At 38.3% G+C, this 22953-nt stretch overlaps 1 protein-coding gene and 1 long non-coding RNA gene across 9 annotated transcripts in view; one reads left to right on the top strand and one right to left on the bottom strand.

Moving 5' to 3' along the window:
* LOC136254135 (uncharacterized) overlaps window positions 1-10382 on the bottom strand; it is a 23107-nt gene extending 12725 nt beyond the window's left edge. The window contains exons 1-5 of one of the 2 annotated variants that reach the window (XR_010700334.1): window positions 10183-10382; window positions 7944-8088; window positions 7053-7165; window positions 5355-5622; window positions 9-260 (exon numbers count right to left, since the gene is read on the bottom strand). This is a non-coding gene — a long non-coding RNA (uncharacterized lncRNA). Of the gene's footprint in view, window positions 1-8; window positions 271-5354; window positions 5623-7052; window positions 7166-7943; window positions 8089-10182 lie in introns of both variants that reach the window. The other variant, XR_010700333.1, reaches the window with a different exon arrangement.
* The window catches only part of LOC136254133 (synaptic vesicle 2-related protein-like), an 18661-nt gene continuing 6066 nt past the window's right edge, over window positions 10359-22953 (top strand). For 2 of the 7 annotated variants that reach the window (XR_010700332.1, XM_066046806.1), the window contains exons 1-9: window positions 10359-10491; window positions 10625-10749; window positions 14377-14475; window positions 15327-15398; window positions 17572-17696; window positions 17929-17992; window positions 19164-19298; window positions 19922-20350; window positions 20717-20817. Coding sequence is in view for 6 of the 7 variants with exons in the window: in XM_066046806.1 (XP_065902878.1) it covers window positions 10419-10491; window positions 10625-10749; window positions 14377-14475; window positions 15327-15398; window positions 17572-17696; window positions 17929-17992; window positions 19164-19298; window positions 19922-20350; window positions 20717-20817 (1223 nt within the window). In the remaining variant the exon portion in view is untranslated. The other 5 variants (XM_066046809.1, XM_066046810.1, XM_066046807.1 and 2 more) reach the window with 5 other exon arrangements.

Below are 22953 nucleotides of genomic sequence, written 5' to 3'. Positions count from 1 at the left end.
CCACTTACAGATTTTGGGTAAGTTTCGACTGTTCATGTTCTGCTACTTGTCCCTTCACAAAATTCTCCACTTCTTGTTCACTCAGCTTATCACTGCTCCTCATCACAAATGCTCGGGAAATCAGAGACGTATGGATGTTGGAGAAGAAGAGCCTCCTGGAGCTACCTTTCACTTTGATCAGCTCCTTCAGTCTGTCAGTTATGTAGACAAATCCATCCTCACGATAGTGGTCATGAAGTATGCATCAGTTAGAATAATAGCTGTCCTATCCTAAAAAAATATATGATATTCTCTGATCACACTCTTGCAATCTGTGCTCATGATATAGTGGCTCTTAGACCAAAGTTAACTGCAATCAGAATTTGTGATTTACTCTCATATACAATTTTAATACTAAATTCTCTATTAGAGTTTTTAGTCAGCACAGAAACTGTCTGTTTTATCCCTCTCACCACCAAATTTGTAGAAGCTCCAATCTACTGCTTTTAAACTGCTATAACTTCCAACCACACCACAAACTATATATCAAATTACTCTCTATAGAATAAAGAATTCAATTACTGAGTTGTTCACACAACAGCAACCGCAAAGCCATTATATAACTTCATAGTTAAAAAATCGGCCTAAGCAAAACCAAACGTGAATTTCACCACTTAAAAGCTAGCACTTTTTATTTTTAAAACATTGCTAACCTGTTTACAGTTGAAGCGATTATTTCCAAGTCTGGTTTTCAATTATTTGAGCAAGTGCGTATGAGCATAAAAGGCACGAGGTTACTGGTTCGATACGCCTGAAAGTAGCAACATGCCACTCCAACCTATATTATCCCTGTCCTTGTTGTTTCTCTTCACCAGTAGTACCATTACCACTTCGAAGAATTGTCTACAATGGCCGTTATCAATCTTCTGAAGCTGTCCAATGACTCATTTTTACCCACGATAGCATGTAAGGGATTTTCCTGTTCACTTAAGGGCGTGACCATTACAGGATAGCACAGGGGCTACTAACTGAAGTTACAGGCACTGGGAATGTGATACCATGAGCATTTATAAATCAAAACCTCCATGTGGCGGTGAGAAGGATATTATTATAAATAATGCATTATATTGCAACTACACAAAATAGATTTTAAGTGGTAGCTTTCTATAATATGTACCATTGCAGTCTATAATAATTTGCTTTTTTTGTTGTAATATAATTTTTGTATGCAAAACTTATACGAAAATTTCTTACTAGGCTTGAATCTATTATGCTCCAAAACTTGCCTATTATGCTTTTTGGCATTTCCCCATTTCTTTGCCTATTATGCTTGTTTTATGCTTTTCAGAAATGCATATTTTGTGTTTTTTCTTTGTGCAGAGAAGATGATAGAATGTAAATGGAGAAGTGTTAATTCGACTGCAACATACAAATAATAGCAATATGAAATTGGGATGTGCTCAGTAGGCATATTAGAGCAGGGATGAATATCTATAGTCTCTCAGAAACTATAAAGATTTGTCTAATATCTTTGTAGCTTTGTATGCAAATAATTATGTATAAAATATTATGCATCGTTTCTCATTGATCTTCCGAGTTGTAGCAATTGGTATTCATAGGACAGCAACTGTTCAGTATAATATGTAACTTGCATTTGGAGCACCATGCCAAGAACATATTATCCTCCTGGGAACAAACACTTAAATGTGACTGGATTTTGGAAAAACGATCCAAATCACACATTAGAAGTTCCGAGATAAACGGTTTTAAAGAATTGAAGCCAGCATAACTCTCCAAGGATAGCAAGCACGCGTATGAAATTTACACAAAAGATGCATCAATCTGTTACCTTTAAAGCCACTTCCAGTACTTGTAGCTGCTTGTACAGTTTCCTGCCAAATAAGATAGAAAATCTGAGCAGTTGGACGAGCGAAGTAGTATCACGAGTGCTCACAAAGGGGTGGAGGCTGGGGGGTGGCGGGGAGGGCAAAAGTTAGACCTCAAAATGGAGGCAGACCATGATTGGAGTCCAGACACCAGATTACAGGGCTGTGCTGTCTCCTTAGTGGCTGATATGTAGCAAAATCAGCAGAGAACACGTCTGGCCAACATTATAAGGCTGTCCACCAGTAAACCACTGACTCTTGCCAAGCCAGGTCCTTCACAAGGCCTGAAACCGCCATTTGGGCACTCCACACCACCCAGAAAAGACGTGTGTAAAAACCAGCCTCGTGTAGTTTGAGTAGTGCTGAGGGTCAAAACTTGTAGTACGATAGTGCAGCTATCCACTGGTGGTGTTAGTTTGATTTTGCCTGATGTGCGATTTGGATCGGTTCTGTAAAATCTGGTCACAAATGTTCTCATTCTTTCTGTTGCATGCGATGACTGCTCTATTAGAGTGTTTGACTGTTCTATTAGAGAATCTCGATCATTTTGAAATATTTCCTGGTTTGATATAAACCCCAGCCTTATTACATACCTGCAGAGACTTCACTATTTTCAATGTCCAGACATTCACTAGCTACAATGACTCACCACTAATTTTATTATCATCAGAGCTTCTATTGTATTGTCTTCCAATTGAGCTTCCAATAATCATAATCATCATAATTATCATTTTTATTCAAAATCAGACGATGAGACACTTTATATAATACCAAATTCAATGATTGAAGCTCAGTTAAACCGCCTTGGTACTAGTTGGCACATGACAACATGTGTCCTATAAAACTCAAACCCACAATGAAAAGCATTCATTCCATCGAGTGTAAACTTGTAGTAGCTAATACTATAGTGCATTTTTCTACTTGTTAATTGTCAAGAAACATTTCACCATCCAAAACAGGTTAGCCATTGACTTTGTGACTGTTATAACAGAGGTTATACTTAGTGTGGCAGAAATTTGCACATTATGCTCTTAATTATGCCAGCATTATGCTTTATGCTATTCATCCCTTATTATGCCAAAAATTATGCCGGCATAATCGACACAAACCTATTTCTTACACGATAATTTTTACCTAAGATTGAAATACTTTAATAGAGCAGTCATTCACGTAAATCATACAAGAGAATATTTTTACATGAAAATTTTTATCACGAAAATGAAGTGAATTACAGTACAAGATTGTTGGTACAAAATAACAGTAAAACATCAGTTTATCACAAAGCAATTAGAAATCAGGCAATGGTGTGGGCATTATCACTGAGTTTTTGCAGTGGTGTTGTTATTACATTGGGTGCAATCCTGCTAGGAAACTACATGTATAGTGAACAAAATTACCAAAACAGCTAGTTCTGAATCTGTCCAGAAGTTAGGCTAATTAAATTGTGCTCACTCAAAACAATTAAGCACATTACACATTATTATAGCATTTCATATCAAAAGAGCATGTGAAAACTGTAGTAGAGTTCCAGCAATAAAAGTAGTGATGTGAATGATGGTAGCTACGTATGCAAAAAAAATCCTATAATGGCACGTTACCTTCATGCCAAAGTAACTTTTCCAAATAGCTATGTTGCCATGATAATCTTGGCTCACTACCTTTTATTGCCCCTACTTCATTAATAATTATTGCACTAGTTTATACTTATTTATGACATACATCACGGCTGCGACTGTTGTCATCCTGATCTCGTTGCCTATCTCGAGTGAATAGATTAAGGGGCATGGTTCAGTGTCACATTTTTTCTACAGCAAAACTGTAGCTAAATCTATAAGGGGTGTGGTTGCCATGTTGCATGCATTGATCACTTAAAGACGTGGACATGTGGTTGCTATGGCATCATACAGCTACAGGTACCTTACAATAGTACCTCAAATAGTTTTGTGGTGCCTTAATACATTCCTCTATAATGAAAGCATGGATAGGAAAAGTAACATCTTGATATGGTTTTGATCATGCAATTGAAGATCAAGGAATGGCGAAGTGGAAAGGGCAGACACTCGATGGAACCACAGAAGGCACATGCCACATGTAAGTTTATTGTGGCGTGAAATAGTGCCCATGTGCTGCTTTGATTGGCCTATAGCCTTATGACTGTGTTCAGGCAGGCAGAAAAAAAATCAGTTTTGGTAATAAACTAGTTTACAGAAGTGGATCAAGTCACCACCTGGGCTGGGATGTTTTCTGTGTTCAAGTAACATGTTCTGCTTCACAGGCTTTCAGTAGCAGGTCCCTAGTGGAATAGTGACATAATGGTCAGGATATTTTTGAGCATTCACTAACTCCAGTGCAACAACCATCAGGAAATGCTAATATGCTCCAATAAAACAGTCAGCTGCAACTTTTAAGCATATTTGATCTTTGAAAACATTACATTAAGAGCTTGACTCAAAAGAATAATAGATGACTTTCAAAGTACCATATAGCAGGGTTTTTTTGAAGGAAATATTTTGTGGATTGCCACCATCCAAAACTTTGAGGGAGGAATATTCACTTAATGCCATTTTGATCCAGTTTCAAAATTTCAAGCGGAAAATTTTCACAGATTGGAGCCGATCCAACCAAACAAAAGTTTGAAAATCCCCCCCCCCCCCCTTGAAAATCCCCTGCCATACAGTAAGTTAACGGAATTATCACAACTCACACACATGCACTAATGAATGCTGTATTAGAGTAACTATCATTTTTTATACAAGCAAGCTGACATGATAGAATATTCAAACTGGACACTTTTGTCACAACAATTGATCATCACTACATATGCTTCATAGGCACAAATTTTTGAGGGACACAACTTTGCGGACTACGCGGTTGCTTAGCTGTCCACAATTTTTTTATCTTCAAAATTTAACAATTATTAGGATTCACTCTATACTTTCTAATAGGTAACCTCAGTGAAAGACGAAACCATGCAAATTTTGAAATAACAAAATTTACGTACCCCAAAAATTTGTGCATATATATTATGGTATTATACTCCCAACTAATATACAGACAGAATTAAATTCTCAACTTTTTCATTACTAACTACATGTAACACAACGGTCGTTAATCAGGTCTAAAAGCAATGTACATACGTAAGCGACTGGTGCAGTAAATCTTATTTGTCTAGTACTCACACAAGCTATGCTATATTAGGCAATCTATAAAGTCATAAATAAGATACCTTCACAAGAAATTAGATGATACTATACCAAATGTACATAACAATTATAGCAAGCAATAGGATGAAAAGTTAATGATTTTTTATTTATGAAATATTCAGTTAATTTGGTACACCAAATTTTGATCCCCAACATTAAACCTAAAGGATTTCCTAAGAGAGTTTCTGTTAGGGTTACAGACTGTACGTATGTCAAAGATTACTGCTATTATATACAAAAACAAAACAACAAGAACCTATGCTGTTCTAAAGATGCTACTATTCACCTGTATAATTTCATCTGCTGTTTATGATGACTTGTAAACATCTAGTATAATTTTTTCATGTAGATATCTTGTAGATGTTTATGACCATACAACTTCACATAGTTTTGTACAACTGAGAGATACTAAGTAGAATGATTCTCCCTTCTGCCATACCACAGACCACAGACCAGGTGGAATTTTCTTGCCACACTTGCTACACTGCTTCTTCATATAATTTTAAAAATTCAAGTGATTTCTTTAAATTATGTCTGTTCACTAAAGATCTTTTCTAGAGACCAACAAACAAACACACTGTATACACTGTATGTTCAATTAGAATGTTTTCATGCGGTGAACGTTACTGTATGCTTCTATTTAATAATAACTATACATGTGTATGCATGTAAAAAAATTCTTCCTGCTTTTGCACAGAATTTGGTGAATATTCTCAGTAAATCCAGTGACCATGCATCGACATGCAAGGAGGGTGGGTGTTCAATAGTGCCTGTTGATGTACATGTACAGTGGATACACCATGGTATCTTACTATCCTAGTATTATGATGACTTTTTGATGCAATTAATTGTTGGGGTCTCAATTGTTAATGATTTAGTTGGTAGTTATCTGGGGTGAGGCTTCCTCACAATATGTCCTAATGACACAAAATTAGGCTTTACGTGATCTTGTAGCACCATATAAGGAGCTGAATGATATTACTGTAAAACGTTTAGCACTAAACTACACCAGGATACATGTGGTGTTGTGCAGGTAATTGTGTTTACCATCACCATTCCAGCTGCCTGCTGACCAATGAAGGTAGTTGGAAAAGGCAGATATGGCAGACATGGTCGAAGATAAGTAGATATGGACACAGACATTCTCAAAACACACTCGTAAAAGTTAATTTTCATACCAAACGTTGGTCTGTGTAGTACATACTTCACTTCCAGACCGAGATATCGTCTTCACCTTCACATAGCTCTTATCAATTTATATTATTGAGTGCATGTGTGGAGGATTGGCTAGCACATACAGACCATACATATATATTGTACACATACACTTTAGAAATCTAACGTAGACTCACATACATTGATTCAGCTGGCATGCACCAACTTAGAACCTCATTACTGAGACATATATAACTGCCTGCACTTTATACTGAAAACTGTGAGTTGCTGACTCTGGCCTGCAGGGAATACTGCCCATTACATAACTCTGCATTAGATTTCTAGAGCATTATACTATTATGGTCTAGAGTACTCGCACCATACTAGCCAATCCTAGCCACATGTGCTTATAAATGGATAAGCTGGAAGAGAAGACGACTGTACAGAACAATGTTACTGAGGTATGAAAATGTAAAGCATTTTTCTTACAAATGTCATAATCAGGGGCGGTTGGAAAGGGTTGGAGGGGGGTTTGCACCAGGGTAGTAGGGTATATGAATCATGGAGCAGTGGGTCTGGGGGGAAGGCACAGCCCCCCAGAGGCTAAAGCTATTTCAAATGCTTCTGGACTGAAAATTTTAACTTAGAGTAGTTTATGCACATGTAAAAGTTGTTGTATAGGGTTATATAAGTGATAGTCATGAGTATTCGAACACTCATTATAGCTTGCTTCAAATATGTGTGATAAGTTTGGAAAGCAACCAACATGTAATATTATTTTTAGTGGCTACATATGTCTACTGTGCATTCTACTACACTCACAACTCACAGTCAATCTTGTGTGCCAGATTCTTGAGACTACTGCAATGCCATGCATCATCAAGTCACTGTACTGCAAATTCCAGTAATCGGCAACAAACAATGTCAGCCATTAATCATTATCTATATTTCATAGAAAATGCTAGTTATCAATAAATTATATTCAAACATCAGGCAGCAAATTCACGATACACATTTGTCCTCAGTTGCATGAGCTACATATTGTGGTTTGCATGTACTGACAACATCAGTGTTGCATTAATGGAAACTCGTGGTGAATTCCAAAAAAAAAGCTGAAATATGTCTCTTTGCTTAGGTCACGTCGGATCATGCTGTTTGGGCTAGTGGATCATCTGGGTCAGCAAACATGACTCTGCATACTTTCATGCAAAGTACTTTATACTTCAATGCTTACAGACAACTTATAAAATTTAACTTTAGTAAATGTTTTCAATGTTTTCAGGAATCCACCACACCTAGACAATATTGAAAGTAGTTAAAGAAGCCACATAACAGAAATGCTTTATTATGTAACAGGCTGAAGCTGTAATGGTCAGCTAAGCATAACATGCACAAATTAAAGTCACTAAATAGTGATTAATATCAGCTAGCTATTAATCACTATCCAGCAGTGCACATTCATGTAGTCTCTCTCACCATTAAACCAATACCAAGCTTTGCAGCCATTAGGATAGTATCGCCATTAGGCATTCAGACTAGCTACTCATGCATTTTGATTTGAAGTTTTGCATGAAATGTATATAAAATTATTGTAGACCACATATGCTTAATGCCAACCATTGCCAGGTTATGCAGCTAATCACCAATAAGGCCTGATACAGTTTTGCAATAAGTCTTTCATGCACTCATGACTCTACTGAAGCAATTTGTAGCAACATACTTTTAAGTTCCTGATAGCTGCTGGCTATAATCTCCCATACACCATATTCCCTTCAAAGTCACTGATAATAGATAAGAGCTTGATGGCTTGATGGCTGAAGAGACAGTGTTCTTCAGTTGGCATGACATTTCCTGTCTGCCTGAAACTGAAACCAAAACACATTATATATTTTTAGCTACAAACATTTTGTATTATGACATCATTTACATTTTATATAGCTGCAAGGTTATAGCTCCTTTGAGAGGTATGTACTACCTAGCATGGAAAAGTCAAACTGTTGGAAGCAGCTAACGAATGTTACAGCTGTGGAATACAGGAACTATATGACTTGGTACAGACAAGGAAACCGTATAGAGAGAAACCACCATTATAACACATGCAGAACACTGCATGAGCTAAGTATAAGTGCCAATATACCATAAGGGTCTGTTGCTACACGCAGCTACAAATGAAACAATAACTACACCACTGCATGTCACAAGTGCAACTAGTGTAGGGTCCGCAACGCGAAAAATCGATATCCTCCAATCAACTACCTAACTATTGTCATGTGTTAGGCTAAGTGTAACTTGAATAACACCAGCGTGGCAGCCAAGTTTGTCACTTTCTTCTGGTAGAAAACAATACAAATGTCTTAAAATCACGTGATTTTTCGTTCTAGCAGTTCGTAGGGTTCTTCGTATGCCACGATATTCACTCTCAACATTGTTCAAGTGGTCTATCATCAACTCAAAGTATTGGTGGTTTGATTTTATTGGTCAGTTTCCGGTGGCAGCACGATCTGTGCAGCATTTTGGCGACAGACAAAATGTTTCTTGCTCTGGAGCACAGGACAAGCAGAGCAGCAACTGCGCCGTGGGTCAGCAATGACCAGTACTAGGTAAAGTACCTGCATGCGGAGTATGGTTATAATTGAAGCTTGTTAGCCATCTGGCTGAGCCATCTATATGCTGAAATTCGGCCAAAATGACGCGATTTTTGCAAACAAATACCAGAATGGTTGATACATTAGTGAGACAGTCTCCAACAGCAAGGATACGAAGCTTATAAACACCTAACAATACGGCTATCTCGCCCAGTAAACGCAAAGAGCAATTCAATGCATGAAATAAGCACTCACGTGATCAATATTCAAATCTCGGAAAATACAATCATAGCCTATTCCAATGACATTAAAATCACTTGGAATCAAGTGACAATCAGTTTGTGTGCATTATGTTCAACTTCTCGATTAGCCCAGCAGTCTGAGACTCTCCCTATGATGCTATCACAGCATAAAACACACCCGCACTGGCCCAGACCACGCCAGAGTGAAAGGAGCACACTGCATGGTTCCTATTCAGAAATGAAAGTGATTTCATGGGTATTTTCGCAATTTGAATTTCGATCACGTGAGTACCTATTTCATGCATTGGATTGCTCTTTGCGTTTACTGGGCGAGATAGCCGTATTGTTAGGCGTTTATAAGCTTCGTATCCTTGCTGTTGGAGACTGTCTCACTGATGTATCAAACATTCTGGTATTTGTATGCAAAAATCGTGTCATTTTGGCCGAATTTCAGCATATAGATGGCTCAGCCAGATGGCTAACAAGCTTCAATTGTAACCATACTCCGCATGCAGGTACTTTACCTAGTACTGGTCATTGCTGACCCACGGCGCAGTTGCTGCTCTGCTTGTCCTGTGCTCCAGAGCAAGAAACATTTTGTCTATCGCCAAAAAGCTGCACAGATTGTGCTGCCACCGGAAACTGACCAATAAAATCAAACCACCAATACTTTGAGTTGATGATAGACCACTTGAACAATGTTGAGAGTGAATATCGTGGCATACGAAGAACCCTACGAACTGCTAGAATGAAAAATCACGTGATTTTAAGACATTTGTATCGTTTTCTACCAGAAGAAAGTGACAAACTTGGCTGCCACGCTGGTGTTATTCAAGTTACACTTAGCCTAACACATGACAATAGTTAGATAGTTGATTAGAGCATATCGATTTTTCGCGTTGCGGACCCTAACTAGTGACATGCAGTATTATGATGATATGAAGTCAATTATACTGCTACAGTACTGATACCCTACTCCTAGTTACCAGCACCAGCATCATATGATTCTGAATAGCTAGCAAGTTATGATCGCAGATATAGCTAGTCACCTAATGTCTAACGATTTAGTGCAGCTAACAATGTGTGACAACCGCAAGGCTGATCTACAGTGTAACTATACACTCTGTTGTACCTGACTGGTCTGCTTGTCTTCTAGCTGGCTAGCATCTCAGCTCCGTTTCAGCTTAGCTTCGCTCCGGGAGCCACGGTGAGTTCCTGGTGCGATGAGACAGGCCGGAAACCTCCCAGGAATAAACTGAAACCTTCTCAAATAGGAGTCTAGACGAGTCTAGAGTTTAACTATAATTTATACGACATAATTTGCCGGCCTCTGACTCACGTGATGGAGTGCAATATTAAGCGCGTAAGATGGAAACAGGCAGTGAAGCAGACGAGAGCGCTGGTACAACTAAGGAGGCGGGTGCTGGATTACTAGAACATGGTTAGTAGTATTAAGGCTCCACAGCCTTTATGGATGTCTACTTTTCCGCGCAATGTACTCTCCGCCAGGCGGTGGGGTCCTTACTCGCTACCGATCAAGTTGCTAGATTTCTTTGTACTCTGCTTTCATGTAGGTGATGGTGACGCAGATGATGAGTCACGTGACACCACAGATTTCTACACGGTGGAAGATGTAGTAGAGCAGTTAGGATTTGGCTGGTATCAGTTGGGGATTACCCTATTCTCTGGTAGCCTGTGGGTAAGTATTTACAGTAGTGTGTGTTTGTTTTGCATCATGCATTGTCTCTGATTTTTGAATCTATTACATGTTATGGTTGTAATATGGCGGTGAGGGGTATGCGTCTGATTCCCGAGGATGCACACTGCCCGAGGGCAAGGGTGTACATATCAGCCAAACTCCAAACACGTCAGCATTACCAACTGTTATGTAACACTTCCTAGTTCGCTGACATCTGTGTTACCAACCGTTATGCAACACTTCCTGGTTAGCGACCTCCTCAGTTTGCAATTTGTATTTAAAACCTACACAACTGATTGTTGTTTAGAGTGTGGGATGCAAAAGTGGTATGACCTTTGTACTGGACCATGTGAGAATGGAGTAAATTATGAAGAACCTGCCAAAGTGTGTCTCTCGTAATGGAGTGTGAAATCCAAGGTGATTTGTAGTGGCACTGTTCAATGAAACAGGTTTGTTGTCGAGATATTGATGTAGAGAAACTATAAGACGATTAAACACGTGACGCAATGCTAGAAAACAGTGGAATTGATGATTCTATTCTAATGCATACTTTACTAGTAGGTGCAGTACTATTGCTGAAGTGTGTGCTGTTTATTAATCTGGTCATTGTTTAAAGGGCATACAGTTATCGTGGAACTGTATAGCATGTACTGTATGGCTAAATAGTGTGTTTTGTTGGTTTGTAGTGTTTTAAAAAAAAATCGTATCCTACAATCGCAACTACACTATGAATGGCTATTAGGTTTTATATACAATTTGAAACATGTACATAGTGAAGGCAAGTGTTGTGGGTGTTGGGTAGACTTCTAAAGGGTGACATTTCTGGCTGCATTCCAATGAAGTTGTAGCATGGTAAAGAATGCTCCTATTGGGAAGTTGTATCCCAGCTTGGTAGTTGTAACATGGCAAACAATGCAGTATTGTACAATGGAAGTTGACTTTGATCTCCCTACTAAATGTGTTATATATAGTTTCAGGCATTAGAAAATTATTTCCTTACAATGCATGTACAGGTATGCAGAATGTAGTTAAGCCTACTCATTTCAGGACCAGAAGAATGCGGCCATTCAATAATGGGGCAACCTTTTTGTACGAGGCTGTGAAATGTACATTAGTACGATTATGGATGCAGTAGTAGCCCAAGTGTTCTAGTAGTGGAAAGGTTCAATACCTGGGATGTGATTTACTACTGCTGTTGTTTCCTTGAGCAAGAAACTTAACTCCATTGCTCCCAGCTGTATGAGGTGGCTGCTAAGTGAGGCAACAAATTACAATGTTAACAATAGCCTAGGGCACAAACAGGTCCTCGAATAATGAGGTAATCTTATTGCTACCTAATTGATGTGGTTACTATGGTGAAGTGGTCATATTATTGAGGTCATGAAGTATGCTTTAGTGTAGGTTAGAAACCTAGCACAAGGATCTTTGTGGATTTTAAAAACCAAGGTGAAGCTAACGTTATTAAAACATGAAGATTCGACTCTAACTGACTTAGAAAATGGGAGAATCTTATATGGGTATATAGGTGGAGTTACTATGGGATTGGATTAGATGTCATTTTAAAATCGTCACACAATCTTATCATGAGTATGTGACTAAACATGTTTTTGTTGAAGAGCTGAAGAGAAATCAAAGCTAGCACTTCCCGAAGACGGAGGCTATTAAATCATGTTGTCAAGGAAACTGACCAGTTGCTGCCTTTGCACGTGCCATGGTGTCACGGCAGTGTAAAGTGTACAGTACAGGTGCATTAATAAAACTGAAGATGAGTGATTACAATGGCAATGAGTTATCACAAGTTGTGGGCATATTATACTATGTAACAAAAATTTCAATATTGTGCAAAAGCCTGGCACAATTTCACATACGGACCACACCCACATTACAGATAACGCAAAATAACCATTCTACAAAGTAGCTTACCCGTGTAGGTATTTGGTAAAGTCCATATATGGTTTAGTTGAAGATGAACATGATTAAAGCACTCTAGAAAACAGATGGGTGCTAAACAGTATTTTCCATGATAGCTAGCAGGTTTCTTACCATTTTAAGAACCTGCTAGCAGATCTTTTTGTGGATTTTAAAGACCTCATTGTCTCTCAAAGATCAAAGCATATTATGCATACCATTTTCTATGCTGTGTTTGTGACCTACTTGACATGGTCACTATAATGAGGTGGTCTTATGCCACAAAATGATTCACTGTTAGAGTACTAAAGTTGGGCAATGTTATTGTGTGTATTGTGTACTTGATTCTGATGTTGTCTAGAGCTATGCAACCTTACTGGGTAAACCGAATAACTGGCCAGTTATCACTTAATCAAATAACTGATCTCTAAGATGTTTGCTTAAAATGGATGTTTTGTGTACTCTTCTAGGATTCTGCTATAGGCATAACTACTTGGTGCCTATTGGCCACTATAAAGACAACCTGACAAACTGTACTACAAATTTCATAACCTTACACACGTACTAGGTGCAGCATAGACATAAAATGGCAGGAAATGTCATTCTTTTAGTTAACTGGTTACACAGTTATGATCTGCCCAATAACCAGTTATAATATTTTGTTTGGTTTCACAGCTCTAGTATTGTCTTCAATGATTCCAATAGTAATATTTATATAATTCTGTGTATTCACTAATTCTCCAGATTGGTAAAAAGTTTACTGCAAATAAAATTTACTATATTCTTGCTATTACTCTAATGATTACCTCTGTTGTTTGATGGAACAGCTTGTGAGACTCAGCCAGATAGCAGCAGTAAGCTGAAAGCTTTCTGGGACTGTCACATGTACTCTCAGTGGATGAAGAGCCTCTACTGGCCTATAAACTGAGCCAGGCAACTTCACTCATCTTTTCCCTCTATTGCTTGCACCTAGATTGCCTGCTCTACCCCCATTCCATTCTATGCACCACTGGGATTTAGTGTCAACTGGAAGCAGCTCACCCAGCTGTAACATCAATGGGTACCTGGCATTAACTGGGGAAACGATTACCAACTGTCCATGTCACACACAGCAGGTAAAGTTCCAGGTGGGACTTTGGGTGCCCATGCCTTCACCTGTGGGACATGGTACAGCCTCCTGTGAGTCACTAACCCTGCCCCAGGAGGAATTGCCTGCGCTGAGTCGCTGACTCCTATCACCCTAGTAGTGCACAGGTGTTCCAGTGCTGACTGTGCTAACACGGCAGCTGAAGGCTTTGCTTTTTGTGTGTGTGAGTGTGTGTGTGTGTGTGTGTGTGTGTGTGGTGAGGGGCATTTGGTTTTAAATAAACACAGTTCGAAATGAGAAACATGAAGTTTCTTTTGGAGGATACTCCCCAGGTGCGAAGATACACAAAATTTTACTGTGATCCCACTCATTGATCATTTCGATGTACAACTTTTTGGGAAAGATCATCAATTAAGCCAATAGTTAATAATAGTGTCATATTCTCCACGAAACTACAAAAAGGCTTTAAGTATAATAAGGCAATAGTTACCCCTGGGGAGGCCAGTGAAATAAAATGTTCGGAAGATGTTATCTAAATAAATTGATATAATGTATCTATTTACTTCTCTGTATCAACTCACATAATTTTCAAGAACGGTGAAGGGTTTTATTCAGTGTGCTTGCTCCCACAGGTAGTTGAGGCTTTTGAGATGATGATAGTGACCATATTATCAGCAGCTGTCAAATGTCAGTGGGACCTAAAGCCGTACCAAGAGGCATTAATCACCACCGTGAGTTATCACATATCCAGAAGCAATGAGTAAACTTTTGTGAATTGTGTGATTTGAGCATTAACTGTGATGAAGTTTTGTTTGCCTTGGTCCCATCGTGACTGAGATCTTGAAGATTTTGTACAGCTCAGAAAAAATGCTTTAGTTTTTGTTGTTTTTTATACACAAGCTATTGCAAGAAAATGTGTGTAGATGGTAATTGCAATAGTGCTGCACGAACCAATGTCTTTGAACTCATGATACGTTTATTATTTTCTTATTTCATAGCTGTAATCACTGAACATGGTTGTTGCTATTACTGTACTATAACTAGAATGACAGGCAGAGCTTCTCTTTCCAGTTACTCTGGTATACAAAGGAATCTGTAACTGGAACTATTCTACATGTACCCACAATGCATTTATTCACTGCTGTGACATGCTAAAATATCACGTGGTAGAATATTTTTAGCAGCGCTTATGGTCTATTAGAAAATTAAATTTGTGTTGTTGTTTTTCTTAAGATCACATGGTTGGTCCCATGTTACATAATGATATGATTTTACTTACATGTTGTTATGTCATTGTTTATCTGAACTCTGTAGTAACTGTTCTACAGTATAATAGTTCAATAATTATATTCCTTTATGCTGTTTTGCATTCATTCCACATGTAATGGACCTAAGTAATATGATTGTAGTTATTCAGGAATTCCACCAATTGGGCAGAGTATTTTCAAGTTGTATTCCATTATTGTTGCCTTTCTGCATCTGTAGCACACAAAATGTCAGAGATACTAGTCATTGAAGTCTCTGAATACCAGTTGGAATACTACGTGTACATGTAATACATGTGTATGGTGTGTTGTTACAGGTGGTGTTCCTTGGGATAATGTTGGGTGCACCAAGTTGGGGATTGATGGCTGACAAGTTTGGCAGAAAATGGGTCAGTATTTAGTGATGTGGTGTATATGCATACTAAACACACATGCGCACACACACGCACGCATGTACACACAGACAGACACACACACACAGACACACACACAGACACACACATACACACACAGACACACAGACACAGACACAGACACACACAGACACACACAGACAGACACACACACACACACACACACACACACACACACACACACACACACACACACACCACACACCACACACACCACACACACCACACACACACACACACACACACCACACACACACACTTTTCCCTGAATTGACAAGTCCCAATGTAACACACACACACACCACACACACACACTTTTCCCTGAATTGACAAGTCCCAATGTACAGTACATCATAGAGATGTAAACAAAAGTGTTTAGTATTTGGTATTTCCCAATACTGTTTATACTTTATCTAAAACACAACTTAATTTATTATGTCTCATTCTGTAAAGAAAGTGTGTCCATTACATTACAATAGTAGTTGGACACTCACTTGGTGGCTATATATGTTTGAATGAGGTACTGTACTGTTTAAATGTGATATTGATAGAAGTAAGCATGTTATATGCTATATTAGGACAAGAATGAACAATAGTGGGTGTTGGCCTATTACTTTCTTTGAAACACTTATCCTCTCTCCCACCACTGTATTCTCTGAAGTGTTTACATATTGCCCACCACTTAACATCCTCTGAAGACACTCAACTCCTCCCTACTTTAACCTTCCACCCACCTCTCTGCCTTCTCTGAAATGTTTACCTTTTCCTGCCAATTTGTGTTCTCCAAACACTTTCACCCACCATTTGATTTTCTCTGAAACACATACCCTCTGCCTACCCCTTTGTGTTCCTTGAAAAGTTTATCCTCTCACCCACAAGATAAACCACAAGTAGTATCATGTTTTGCTTTTATTTACACCACACCATATGTGGGGTGATAAAGTATGAAGGTGTGTAACTACCCATTCCTTGAGTATAACTGTATATGTGACTGAATTTTGGAAAAACGATCCAAATCGCACATTAGATAAAAGATTTTAAAGAATTCAAGTCAGCATAACTTGCAAGCATACATATGAAATTTACACAAAAGATGCATCAATCTATTACCTTTCAGGCTACTTCCAGTACTTGTAGCTACTTGCACAGTTTTCTGCCAAATAAGATAGAAAATCTGAGCAGTTGGACAAGCGAAGTAGTATCACGAGTGCTCACAAAGGGGTGTGGGGTGGGCAAGGGTTAGACCACAAAATGGAGGCAAACCACGATTGGAGTCCAGAGACGAGATTACAGGGCTGTGCTGGTTCCTTAGTGGTTGATATGTAGCAAAATCAACACAAAAAACGTCTGGCCTACATTATCAAGCTGTACACCAGTAAACCAGTGATTCTTGCCAAGCCAGGCCCTTCACAAGACTGGAAACCACCAATTGAGCTCTACACACCACCCAGAAAAAATGTCTGTCGAAACCAGCCTCAAGTAATTTGAGCAGTAGTGAGGGTCAAAACTATTAGTACGATAGTGTGGTTATCCACTGGAGATGTTAGTTTGATTTTGCCTGATGTGCGATTTGGATCGGTTTTGTAAAATCTGGTCACATATGGTGTTTGGGTACTTTCTCTATTGAATTCACACTCCATAATTGCACATGAGTACTTTACAGATGGACAAAGTTTAATGACTCCAACAGTGTTGGGTGTAACACGTTAGATATTACTAGCATAAGAAATGTAGCGGGTCATATTATTTCGTTACTGCATTAAGTTATAACATGTTACAAAAATATCTAACGGATAGTTAGTTTACATAAGTAATGCATTATCAAAGTAGCACATTACTACTTGTTACCTAACAGATACATTGTGTAATATGTAATATAACATAGTACTAGTTACTTTTAAACCGAAGTAATATATAACTGTAACGTGTTTAGATCGCAGTGGCAGTAATGAGTAATAAGTAATATATTACTTTTTAAAAGCAGCGACCCAACACTGGACTCTGACAACATATATACTGTAGCTATATGCATACGAATTCAATCTTTTGACATCGCCTTTAAAAAGAAATTTTTAAGAGTATTGCAGTTTTTACAGTCTTAGGATAGTAACTTATTGCTACAAGTAATAGTGATCTTTTTCCCTCACAGGCAATGCTGGCAGTAAACATATTGATCAGTGTGTTTGGAGTGGCCAGCTCCTTCTCTCCTAACTACTATGTATTACTGTTGCTAAGGGGAATTGTTGGGTTTGGAATCGGTGGAGGAATACTGGGGTATGTGTGACATCACTGTATAAAATATATTCGTGTACAGCAAAGTTTGTTGAAAGAAGTTTTGTCAAAGGCCCTGGTACATTAAACGATGTGCTAAGTGGTACGTACGATATCCAGAGAGTACATTCATTTTAGATCTATCAAAAATTAAACATCGGTCCCTACATAATGTTATAAGTACAATACATTACTTCTGGTAGTGTGTGTACTGTGTTTGTATTGTTCCCTTCAGTGCTACTTACTGTACAGAGTTTATACCAGTCAGATGGCGAGCTGTTGTGCTGTTTGCACTAGAGGTGAGGTACTTAAATTGTTCTTGCCATTTTTCCATTTTTGGGAAAGTTTATTGTGAAATTTGGGTGTATGTGATGGAAAAGTAAAACTGGTCTGACTGGGTGACAGCCATAATTGGTATGGCCAGACCATATGTGATCACCTAAAGTTGTGTCTAGTATTAACGATTGAGTACTCATGGATACTAGCTACTTGTAGTCATACCCATGTGACATGTTTTTATACTAACTTTAAGCAGTTTACAGCTTTTAGCAATACTGTATTTTAAAGTACTGTTGTTAGCATTTCTGACATGTAAAATGCATTAAATTACACCAATCAAACTCGTACAGTCTTCATGGTGACAAATACATCATGTGATCTGAGCCATGTGGTCTTAATTGAGTACTCTTATATCAATTGTACTATTTGAGTATCAAATTCTTTAACAAATATTTGTGGTATTTGTTTCAGCCCTACTGACTATAGATTGTAATGTTCTAGTTAACCATTTTCAACTGGTAATTTTCTGGTCCTTTGAACTTTGCTTTAAGATGCAGGTGGTTGGGATTTTAACAAGGAAGTACCCAGGTTTAGAATACAAGAGACGAAGTTGAGGAAATGATGTGTAGGGCCTTAACTTGTAAGTTAGAGGTGAATGTGTAGTGACTGGTGATTGATACTGGTGGCTGTATTGTGTGTGTACTGATCAGTGCTGATCACCATGAGCAACAATGAAACGACTGCTCAATTAGAGCATATATTTGATTTACTGACTGTTCTGTTGAAGTATATTAATTTTTGAGCTGATAAGCTATGTTCTCCATTCTCACTAGCCAAATCTTTTGTTTCACATCCTCATAATATTGGCATTACTACTAGCATACTTTATAAAACTGTATTATTTCTGCCCACAACATGTCACCTCTGTAACTATACTGGCTTATAAGTTTAGCTATAACTGGCCCAACTTTGATTGGTCCTGTGCATAAACGTGGTCTGGCTGGACTGATTTCTGTATATTTGGTGAGTATGTTACTTCTTTTTATACAGTACACTGTACTATGTATGAAGAGTTGTTAATAACTCCATTTTTTTGTGCTAGTAATTCATAGAAATTCTTACCATGCCACTCACTATAGTGTATTGCTGTCTACCAAGTGTTGTGATATTTTGTATTGTTCTTGTTTGTAGTTTTGTTGGGTGCTTGGTACAATGTTTGAGGCAGTGCTGGCATTACTGGTCATGACCAACATTCATAAACATGGCTGGAATTGGTTACTAGGGTTGTCAGCCATTCCGATTATCATATCAACTTTTGTAGTTCCAGTAAGTGTGTGTGTGTGTTAGGCCTGGAACGAAGGTTTGGAAACTTCGAAACTTTTGGAGGTTTTGTAACCTTCAAAGGTGGTTTTATGCTTCCAAAGCTTCGTAACCATCAATACTGTTATGTGTAACCAGTCAAAAGCCATGTGTTTCTTGAAAGCATGCAAATAATGTTATCATGGTATATTAAGCAGTTGTACTACAGCTGCAATGAAGCGTGAGTCCATATGAGTGGGCACCCATCAGTCACAATCATTAATTACTAGTATGACGTAACCAAAAAGGGTTTGATGGTTGTGGGTTTCTTGCAAGAAGCTTTGGAGGGTAAATTTTGGCCTATGTTCCAGCCCTAATGTGCATGCGTGTTCGTTGCACACGCACACATGATTGTACATCTTATGTATTTTGGAGTAGCTACATCATTACAATTGTGTTGTGATGAATATTATGTTTCAATAACACAGTGAAGGTATTATTTTGCCCAATTTGAAAATTTTTCCTAAATGTGTTCTCCACATTCATTTGCTTGTTTCATATGTGCTCAGCAATAATTATTAATCCTGTATTTACCATTTTTTTTTATGCCTGACACACTGTTAAGGATGTGTGTATTTGTGACTGTTTAGTTTGTACCAGAAAGTCCACGATATCTTGTGTGCAAGGGCAGAGTTGACAAGGCTGCAGCCATATTATCAAGGGCTGCCAAATTCAACAACACCAGGCTGCCCCAGGGTAGGCTGGTTACTCTAGAAGAGAAGGAACACCACTTGCAGTTACTAAAGGAGCAACAGAAGAAGGTCTTACTTAGTGAAGCAACACCAGGGAGCTGTGTAACCGTGGATACCATGTTGGAAGACAGTGCCACTGCCAACGAATCAGATTCAGACATCGCTATGGTAACTGGAGTGAGATACAGAAAGGAGACACCCGACTATGTAGCCACTGTTGATGACATCAACACTGACACTGTTGAAATGGTATCCATTGTGGCTGAATCTGACAAAACTGAGCTGTTGTCGTCACCATCAAGTGAAGATAAAGAAACATCACAACATGTATGTGCTGTATAGTCACTAAGCAGACATCATTATGCTACTACAATAGAATTCCATTTTTTTGGCTAGTTTGCTGTATAGGAGTAGTTAATATTGCCTGACTGCTTTATTAGAGTATATCATTGTAAACTAAATGTGTTGCATATAATTCAAATGGTTTCCTGTGTCCACTGGAAACTCCCCTGGATGTACCCATAGTAAAAGTGATTTTAAACACCTAGTAACAGCTGGGTCAGGCCATCTTTTGATAACAATTGTTAAGGCAGTTGTAAATTGTGTGGGGTGTTCTGTGGAGCCTCTTTTTTCATGGATCATATGTGAAGTATATTTTGTACATGTGTGTGTGTGTTTTGTTTCCATGCACAGGCCAGTTGGATAAAGGACATGATGTACAGACATTATCATTGGTTACTGATCTTGTTCAAACACGGATGGTGGAAAACCACAATGTTATTGTGGTTCATATGGTATGGAGTATGTGGGTTCATATGGTATGGAGTATGTGGAATATGTAGTATGTACCCTTCTAAAAGGCCACCCTTGTGTTGTGGACAGTCAAAGACAGTCCGTCTAATTCCTAAAATTTTATAACCCTTTATTGAGGACATCTTATGGAAGACAAGAATGACAGTGTGCGAAATAACTTTTCAGACATATGCTGGTGTACTGTCAGGACACTGTAAAAATTGAGCGGACATCAAGTAATTTGGCCATCTATGCACTGCAGAGCTGATAAATACTCAATCACTCACTGACACTACAGTATTTTAAAGGGTAACTACTGGTAACATAAAAGAGCTTCTATGGAATTGATTCTGAAAAGAGGTTTTGTAGGAAATTGAGTCATAAGGACTTCTGACACTTGCTTTTATATTCAAACTTTGCTTATGCTGCCATGGCTTAGAAAATAGTAGCTCTATCCTTAATACAATGTATGAACATAAGAGATGCACTGATATAGCATTCTAGCTTAAAACATAAACTGGTGTACAGGTGATCATGAATACCACAAGTAAAAGTACTAATGGCAATCACATTTTTACTACTGCAGTGAGACAAGTAGGCTGACACAGCATAGTAAACTGTTAACCTCAGAGTACATGTCTTTGTGATCAGCACAGACCAAAAACAAATAACTTAATTACATGTCAATACAATCATGTCTGGGTAAGTAAAATTGGACAGGAACGGAAGCGGAAATGGGAACGACCCACAGAAAATGCCTGATAAAGGTCATCATACAATATACAGGTTGGATTTTGCAGGACAATGTTTCTTTGCAGCATTGTTTGAATTCTTTCAATAAAATGATCGTGATACAGCAATCACCTACATTAAGAATACTCTAATAGAGCAGTCAAGGATTGACAAGCATACCAGTGCTGCATGTATATACTCCCATCATATGACTTCTTAATGATCTGGAAGCAGTAGGTGCGGTTTTTAAACCCTAATAGACACTGTCAGTTAACTAGAATACTTTGGGAATCTCAGTATTAATTTCAAGTTAAAAATGTTATGGTTTCAAAGAAGTAGAGAACTTTCTCACTTAACTAGTCTGTAATACCTAATCTAAGCTATAGTCCATTATTTCACAGGCCATCAATGTGGGTCCCCGGTGGGATAGTCAAGTCCCTGGTCGGAGAGTTAACAATACATTCTTGACTGCTCTATTAGAGTAATTTAATGCAGGTGACTGCTCTATTAGAGTGTTTTGATCATTTTAGCGAAGAGATCCAAACAATGCTGCAAAGACACATTGTGCTGAAAAAATCAAACCCGTACAACCTGTATTTTTGCATGATGACCTTTATTAGGCATTTTCCGTGGGTCGTTTCCGCTTTCCATTTCTGTCCCGTTACTGTTTTCCTCGAATTCTACTTACCCATCATGTCTTGCCTCCTTGCTAGCCCAATATAAACTTTGCTACACTTTGAAAGACACTATTTCCGGACAAATTCAATTATGGCCTGACAACTGGTGTAATTTACTGGAAATGTCTGGTGTCCGGACGTTATTTCGCACACTGGAATGGATTCCTTAATATCGCTTAGAGGAGTTCCTCTATGTATGAGATACTTGGGACCTGGCTGTATAGACTAAACATGCGGTGGATGGGTATTAAATAGATAGCTGGTGTAGATGATTTCTATCATATAGAAATAAAAGTCTAGCATGCAGACTATTTCTAATGCGTAATGTCAATAATGACATACAGGCTACTTTGTCTGAGGTGCGTGCCCTAATTGGTTCGATCCCGTTACAAGTTTTAGAACTGCCGTTTCACTATCAGGATTTTGCATATACAAATGTGATTTTCATTCAGCAGTGCTGTAATATATACAGTGTACCATCAGCATATCATATGTATGTGCTTCAATTCAGGGAGTATTCACAGAAAAATAGGGTATAGAGTTTGGGTAGTGCTATGAAGTACTGTAGCCATCATACTATACAGTACTGCATGCACAATTATGGTACAGTAAAATGTAACCTTAAGAAGAATCACTCTTAAATTATCAACAGCCTCTTATGAAAAATAAGCCTTTATACCTAATGACATCCTTTTGTGAAGAAAGAATATGTTTCTCTGTGGTGTCCAC

This window comes from Dysidea avara, chromosome 4 (assembly GCF_963678975.1).
Source record: "Dysidea avara chromosome 4, odDysAvar1.4, whole genome shotgun sequence".
In the NCBI taxonomy this organism is placed as follows: Eukaryota; Metazoa; Porifera; class Demospongiae; order Dictyoceratida; family Dysideidae; genus Dysidea; species Dysidea avara.
This window is presented reverse-complemented; position numbering and strand designations above follow the sequence as displayed.